The 8,993-nt window shown below is 37.3% G+C and overlaps 1 gene segment (V, D, J or C); it reads right to left on the minus strand.

Moving 5' to 3' along the window:
* Positions 1 to 383: 383 nt before the first annotated feature.
* On the minus strand, positions 384 to 1,232 carry LOC108696981. The segment is given in 2 exon segments: positions 384 to 945; positions 1,109 to 1,232. Coding segments are annotated over 2 exon segments (408 nt in total).
* Between the last annotated feature and the right edge of the window lie 7,761 nt (positions 1,233 to 8,993).

Genomic DNA, 8,993 nt, shown 5'->3' on the forward strand with positions numbered 1-8,993 from the left:
CTTATAAGGATGTGACTTGTGCCTCTCAAAAGCCAGCACATATGTAGATGATAAATGCAGCAGTGTGATAAAAGAGAAGTACAGCACCAATGTGCCCTCTTGTGGCCATATAACTCCTGACTACAGTACATGCAATTGATAAAAGCTACATTTTCAAATAGTATACTACAATGAATACATGTAAGTGTAATATCACTTTTCCACTTATCCCTGATTTCCTGATACTTCTGTAGATTTTGGAAATATTATTATTGCAAATGTGAGTTAATTTACAGATAAGTGTTCATTGGTATTAGACACAGAAAATATAAGAAACCAGTATAAACCCCTATTGGAGTGGATTTTGTCAATTTATTTATTGCTCTATATGTATGAACAATGAAGAGCATTATGCTGTTATGAAATGTTGTCATGCATCACCTGTTTCTTTAGAACATGTATGTTTCATACTTTTCTCTGATTGTTTCACAAAAGATGTCCTGCTATTGAGGGACAAAAACCATAGATGCTATGGTTGAAACTATGTCTCATGATTTGCATTCCATTAAGTGCTGCATAGACACATACATTATAGAGTAATTTATAACAGCACCATGGAGAGCACCAGAGCTTCTTGTACAGAGGAGGCAGCAGAGAGAGACACTGTGGCACTCACAGCACAATAATACAGCCCAGAGTCAGACACACTGACACCAGAGATCTTCAGGTCAACAGAATCGCTCTCTTTGTTCAGTTTTGATGAATACTTTCCCCCAGGTTCATCCTCTTCCTTGCTGAACTGATGCCTGAGTAGGATAAAGTGAGGTCTCACTCCCGGCCGTTGGATATACCAGTGCAGGGATGGGTCGCTATATGCTGTTTCATATGTACAGTTTAAAGTGACCTTTTCCCCATGCTGAACTGACACTAAGGGATGCTGGGAGACTTTATCAGCCTTGGAAAATCCTGAAGAAAAATAAAAGAACCATTTGAAAGCAGATCACCAATTTAATGCATAAAAACATATGCGCTAAAATACGTATTGAGAACATATTGAACAGAAAGCTTCTAATAAAAGCAACATAATATACAGTATATCACAGACATATTTGAAATCCTTCTTTCTTACCAAAAATAACAGAATAAATGATTGCAGGCTGCCACAGATGCATTTCTGAAAAAGAAGACTTGTGTGCTGGGTTTAATCAGAGGAGAGAAGGCTTAGGGAGGAGCTCCCATGAATGTATATGGAGTCTGCAGACAGCCCTTGATATAGAGAACACTTACAGGCAGGGTTATTTGCTCACACATGTAAGTGAGAAAGTCCTGCCTTTAAGGAAATCAGCAGCGCTCCACCCTCAAAAAATAAACTAAAAGACACATGTAAAGTTTATTGTACAGCAAGAAATGAAACTGGTCTTATGCTAATAAAGTAGAACCCCCATTTCACATTTTTTAGGGGACCAGAAAAACATGTTGTAAAATTAGGAAAATGTATTATTCATAATATATAGGTGGGATCACAAAACAACAATGTAAAATGAGGGAAAACTTAAAATCAGGGGATGCAAAATTGAGGTTTTACTGCATACAAATAGATAAATGTGTATTGTAGAATGAGACCAGTTTGATTAAATGAAGTCAGACTGGCCAGGTTACTTTCTGTGGTGCTAAATATAGGGGTGCATCTGGGTCTGCTGAGGCAGATTCATTTGTGCAGAAAGTCACTATCCATCTCTGTCAATTACTACACTCACAGAAGTGTCAGGATTGTAATTAGCCTTTCTTCAATTATGCTTAATTATTAGCGTCAGGTACGTAAATGTCCCCTCACCCTACATTCCCCTGCAGTCAGTTTTCCCGTGTTCAACCACAGGGGAGGACAGAAAGAAGTGCAGCCTTTATTTCCCGAAAGTGCCGTAGTGCCGAACACAGGAAAATGTACCACAGGGTAAAATCACCCATAAGTACAAGCCCTAAGGATGTAACTTAGACCTCACATAAGCCAGTGCTATAATATAGTTGATACAGGCAGCAAGTGTGATTACAGTGAAGTACAAATGCTCCCTCTTTTGGCAATATACAACTGCAGCACATTCAAAGCATAAAACCCTCCTGTTAAAAATGGATACAAGAAGCAAAATGGAAAGTTGTGAACACCACCAAATGTTTTTTATTTATTATTATAAATGATTAGTATATTATTATAATTATTTGATTTATATTTTATAATAACATTTTTATTGATGCTTAAAAACAAACATAGTAACAAACTTGGAATTTGACAATGGAGTTATCTTTATAGCAAATCAGTTTATTACAGAATGGAGAATGGAGATTACAACTTGTAGGCACACATCATCACATGTCACACAGTTAAGCTGGCCATAGCTGTAAAGATTTTTAAAAGATCGTATGAATTTGTCCATCAACTAAAAAGACCATTTCAGGCGATATTGCCAGGAAAACATAGGGGAGCTGCCTGCTTGTCCCTAAAGGACTGGAAAAGATATACAACAATATCAGTGGATCATTCAATAGTGACCTTGTTTCAAAGTAAGTAATGTACTAGAAGCTCCATAAGATTTATTGTCATTTATCATTGTCTAGTACAGGGGTCCCCAAACTTTTTTACCCATGAGCCACATTCAAAAATAAATAGAGTTGGGGAGCAACACAAACATGCAAAAAGTTCCTTGGGTGCCAAATACGGGCTGTGATTGGTCATTTGGTAGCCCATATGTGGACTGGCAGCCTACAGGAGACTCTATTTGACAGTACACCTGGTTTTATGCAACCAAAACTTGCTTGGAGCTTGGAATTCAAAAATAAGCACCTGCTTTGAGGCCACTGAGAGCAACATCCAAGGGGTTGTAGAGCAACATGTTGCTCGCGAGCTACTGGTTGGGGATCACTGGTCTAGTATATGAATAAAACTCTCCCACACTTCAAAGAAATGTTTTGCTTCTTTTTCTACCAAAAACTTTTAAATGAGAATGCGACCACTTAATTCATGCCACCTTACCCATAATTTCCCATATCCCTTCTCCCCTCTTCTTTTTCTCACTTGCACCTATTTGACCTATGTGACACTCTACATCACTACAATACAGTATTGCACTGCTGTTTTTTTTACATTTGTATACTTTTTATACAATTTTCACTCACTGTCCCTTATGTAAATAATATGGTTTATGTCACCTTACCCATAATCTCCTACCACCTCTCCCATTTTTCCCTTGCACCTACATGATCTATGTGACACAATATAATACTATGCAATCCACATACTATGCACCTTAATACTGTGTACTGTTACTGCACCGTTTTCTTTTATTTCCCCATCACCCAACATAGTTATTTGGTGTACTGTACTGGACTGATGTTTTTATATTTTATATTTTTATACAATCTTCACTCACTGTCACTTATGTAAATAAATATTGTAGAATTTTTTTTCATGGTAAATTTTTTTAGTACTTAGTTGTAGTATTCAACTAGTATGTTTTAACTTTGCACAGTCTAAAAAAAGTGGATCGGGATGCATTTTCATTTGCATGTCCTATTTTGAGCGGGACAGTCCCGCTTTTGACAGCTCAACCCGCTGTCACGGATTTATATTGATAAGTCCCGAGTTTCTTTTTGATCTGCAGCACTGAACAGCCAGAAACAGATACAAAGATTCTAACTTAATTGGTTCTTAGCAGACAGCCCAGAATAGATACTTAACATACTTTTGTAACAGTTTCATAAGATAAGAACAAAGACTCACAGCTTAAAGGGCAATTCACCTTCATTTGCAAAACTGTAATATCATATAGCAACCACAGAAATGTGTTCAAACTTTCATAACCTGCCAAATTATGTAAAACGAACATGGTAATTAGAGGAGTGACGTCATCTGGGTGAGACCAACATCGCGTGCCATACAAACAATGCCAGGCAACTAACATCTATTGGACAGCGCGGATTTGGGAAACCCACAGATGGACTGATTACATGCTTATTTTAAGCACACATATGTGAGTGCAATTTGTATTTTATTTAAGTATTTATTAAATAAGTTTTTACAGGATTTTAGCACATCCTATTTAGAAACCGAGTGATGCCTTACATTGGAGGAGCAACTACACTTTTATGCTAGTAAACATTTGTGAGTATTCATTACTTACACATAGGAGGTGATCACATATATTTCTAAAAAAACACAGTTTAAGGGCAACTAAACCCTTTGGTGGAAGAAAAAGAACACACCCCCAAGTAATTGCACAAAGAGGTGTAACTCTATCAAAAAATTACTACACTATATATTACTATTTTTCTGTCTATCCCTGAGGTTATAGCGCTGGTTTTCTTCCTACAAACGAAAGTCTATATTGTGATTTATCTGAAGGAGAACAGATTTTAAAACCGGCAAAGGGAGTGAACTGCAAAGTCTGTGGATTTTATTTGCGCAAATGGTAATTAGGGGGCATGGCCAAAAAAATTAGCCGCGCTATGCAATCTTTTTGTCCCTCTTTCTGTTTCCTAAATGTTGGGCGGTATGTTAAAGGGAATGTATTTTTTGCCTAATAAAAGAAAACATAATTCTGAGCAACTTTGCCATATACATTATCTGTAGTTTTTAACATACGTGTACATGTATCACTGTTGAAAGCAGTCTTTGTCTGTCCCTTTCTATTCTCTGCCCTGATGGCTCAGACTGTTGATACAATGTAAGACAAGGCAGCTGATTAACAGACATGTCCTTTAATATACTGATATGTGTGAGTGCAATGCTATACCAGAATAAATAAATAATACTGTACGTACAATTGTCCACTTCCCTAGTTAAATGTCTCTGGTAACTTCTGCCCTCAATTCTTCCCATTGCCTCGTTTCTCTGATGACATGACTTTTTGAGTTCATATGGGGTTTTTTTATGAAAATATATCACACTATTTACAAAAATATTTTCAAATTTCTTTCTGGGTAGTCAACAACTGTATTTATTGAAGCTGATAGATGTGCCAATTCCTACTTTGACGAAACATCTTCATTTCCTATACGTGTGACACCCCATGGGTGACAAAATACCTTAAAATCCCTTTCAATTGAAAAGGCTTAAAAGCAACTGTTGTGAGCCAGTTAAATTGCATAATCAGATATGATGATGGGGATTCAGCCCAGAGGGAAGCAACTGGGACCATGGATCCTGAAATATTTCAAGCCCGCTTAAGAAAAAATAATTTTTCCTTACTCATATCTTATGAAATCTATGGAACCATCTTACCCACTTGGTTTCTGTTGTCTGCAGGACAACACTATTCCTGTAAAACCCTGGAAATTGAATGAAAACTTATTATAAATATTTTAATAAATGTATTATGTGACAAAACTGCAACAATTCTGAATCCAAAAATACTCCAGCTAAAACCTGTCAAAATATTGTAGAAGTAAATGTCAGATGTCCCTTTTTACAACTGACCTTTCTTTGATTCGTGTTTTTCGGGTGTTTCTGACATGTCTTATACATGTTTTTTGCAACTTTTGCCCCTTCGTGGGGATCTTTTGATCCGGCCAATGCTTGTGCGAATGAGAATGAACTTCCGCCAGATGTGTCGATGCACAAGTGCAGGGGTGGGTAGATGGTACAGAGGAGCACGCAGGAGAGTGGTGGTGGGGAAACAAGAGTCTAGACCAGGGGTAAGCAAAAGAATAGGTACATGCTTTGTACCCCCAATTCATTGCACCCTGGGCACATGCCTTGTCTGCTTACCTCTAGTTCTGGCCCAGATTTTGATAAATGACTGACATTCATGGAAATGATTTTATTTGTAACTTTAAAAATCTCTAACACCACTAAAATTTGACCTTCAATCAATAGGTCAAGAAGGTCTACAGGGCAAGTAGCCTTGTTACAGGGAGCAGGGTTCATTTCCTGTTTTTTTTTCCTGCTCGATTTTTCAAGGGTTACGATTTGGAATTCAAATTTATGCTGAGATGACAAATAGGACAGAGTATCTAAATATCATTAAATGAATATAGGTTTCTCAGTTCACCATAAAACTGTACATCTTATAGTTTAACCATATGGTTTTGAATGAACCTTTGACTTCCGTTCCAGATAGTTATTACTAACATTGCAAGAACACAGACATTTACAGTGCTTTCAATTGTCAGAAGCACCATGAAGAGTTTGTTGAACAGTGTAAGGTGCAGAGAAAGAGAGAGATACTGCAAGTCAGCAGCACCATGGATAGAGCCAGAGATTCTTGTACAGAGGAGGCAGCAGAGAGAGACACTGTGGGACGCAAAGCACAATAATACAGCCCAGAGTCAGACGCATTAACACCAGAGATCCTCAGCTCAATGGATTTGCTCTCCTTGTTCATTTTTGATGAATACTTTCCCCCAGGTTCATCCTCTTCCTTGCTGAACTGATGCCTGTGTAGGATAAATTGAGGTCTCGCTCCTGGCCGTTGGATATACCAGTGCAGGTATGGGTCGCTGTCTATTGTTTCATATGTACAGTTTAAAGTAACCCTTTCCCCATACTGAACTGACAGAAAGGGGTTCTGTAAGATTTTATCAGCCTTGGACAGCCCTACAAATAAAAGAAATGCTTAATAGCAATGGAATACATAAAAAAACAACACAATATGCCACATGTAGAGGTCTTCTTTCTTACCCAATATGAAAGTGTAGATAAATGCAGACAGCCACAGACGCATCTCTGATAAAGAGGACATGTTCATAAAAGAGAAAACTTAGCTTGAAGCTTCACAAGAATTGACAAGGATTCTGCAGATGTAGAGAACACATTCAGACAGGGCTATTTGCTCACATATATAGATAAGAAAGTCCTGCCTTTAAGAAAATCAACATTGCTCCACCCTCTAATAAACTGAAATGGAGATGGAAAGCTTTCAGAGAGATTAGTATGCTGGTTACATACTAAGTTGCAAATAAATGAAGTGCATAACAGTTCTATGGCATAAAACACAAAGTTCAGAAAGTCTGGCCAGGTTACTTTCTGTGGTTGTGGAAAAAGTATCTAGAGGGAGGCAAAGATTCAATAAGCATAGAATTGTATTTTCTTCTTGGATATAACTTATTCTACCACAAATTAGATCTGTTTGGTTTGTTTTCTCTATAACATGAAAGGAAAAGTCAGTTTTGGACTTTTAAAACCACCCTCTTCAGAAGCATTTGTTTTCAATATCTCCCTCTGCCTATTGTATGAGCAAATTTGGTGTAAAGTGCAGTGTATTCATACCATTCAAACAGAGGGAATGCGCCCATTAACAGTCTCCTTTCAAGTTACTATCCAACTCTGACTTTAAGATATACCGATGATTGTAACTCATTTGTCTGCAATGATGTTTAGTTATTAGTGTCAGGTGTGTAAATGTCCCCTCTGTATGAGAACACTATAGGGTGGTGGATAGAGAACATGCAACCAGTATGAGTACAGCAAAGTACCAGTGCTCCCTCTTGTGGCTATACAGTACAGTATACCGCCTGACTATAGTACATGTAAAGTTATGTAAAATATAGAAAAGAGACACAACAACAGCCCTTTAGATTGTAAACTCTTATGAGCAGAGCCCTCTTATTCTATTTTTATTCTGGAACCCTTGTTAAATTGTTGTAAATAAACATAAAGCCATGTGATCATATACTGCAAACCAATTGACCAACCCGCCTATCCCAAAAAAGTACTGCTTCCAGCCCAAACTTAAAGCCATACAAGCTCTGAAAAATATGGAAAGGAATTAAAATCTAACTAACCGCCAGCAAACCTTTATTAACTGATATTGCATACTGATGATACATACAACTCTCACTTGGAGGATTTAAAGGAGTTTTTCACCTTTAAATTAACTTTTGGTATGATGTATAGAGTGCTATTTCAAGACAATTTGCAATTGGTTTTCATTTCTTAATAGTTGTGGGTTTTTTTACTTATTTACTGCCCAGAATAAGCAACTCCTACAAAAATCCCTTGATCCTTCTCAGTTAATGCAACCCCCAACACACTGCCATTTAATGTATAACTTGCATTTATATTATTTTTATATTATACTATTTTTTTATATTATTTTTGCCAAAGTGCATAACCTTGCATCTATCAACATGGAACCTCATTTTCCAGTTTGCTGCCCAGTTTTCCAATTTAGTCAAAAGTGGCAGCCTCCTGCATCAAAACTTGCTGAAAAATTTAGCTCATCACTATAAAAGCAAAGGACCATGTACAGACCCCTGTGGAGTGTGATACTCCACTGGCAACACTGGTGCAGCTAGAAAATGTTCCATTTACCACCACTCTTTCTAGTCTTTCAGATGATTCTCTATCCAAATAGAAATACTATGTTCCAGGCCAATATTCCTTAATTTAACCAGTAACCTTCTGTGTGGTACTGTATTAAATGCTTTAGCAAAGTCTAAATATATCACATCCACTGCCATGCCAGAATCAAGGTCCCTGCTCACCTCCTATATATCAGTAGAAAGATTTGTACACCTTTTTGAGTTTCTTCTTCAGAAACTTTATCATGAAAATGTCAGATGAAGAGATAAGGAATTGTTAATGTATTATTTTGTCTTGAAAGCTTTCATTACTGCATACATTAATTAGCCGTTAAGCTCACAGTGACAAAAAAATTTTGTTTCCTTTTTATATGATGTATGGAGGTAAAATACACAGGGCTTTCAACTATAAACAGCACCATAAACAGAACCAGAGCTACTTGTACAGAGGAGGCATCAGAGAGAGAGACTGTGGGACTCAAAGCACAATAATACAGCCCAGAGTCAGACACACTGACACCAGAGATCCTCAGGTCACTGTTCTGATAAGTGAGTAGAATAAAGGATGGTCTAGTTCCCGGCCTTTGGATATACCAGTGCAGGTATGGGTCGTTGTATGTCGTTCTATATGCACAATTTATAGGGACATTTTCAACTTCCTGAACAGATATCACATGATCCTGTACAACTCTATCACGATAACCCTGAAAATAAATAGAAGC

This window comes from Xenopus laevis, chromosome 1L (genome assembly GCF_017654675.1).
Source record: "Xenopus laevis strain J_2021 chromosome 1L, Xenopus_laevis_v10.1, whole genome shotgun sequence".
In the NCBI taxonomy this organism is placed as follows: domain Eukaryota; kingdom Metazoa; phylum Chordata; class Amphibia; order Anura; family Pipidae; genus Xenopus; species Xenopus laevis.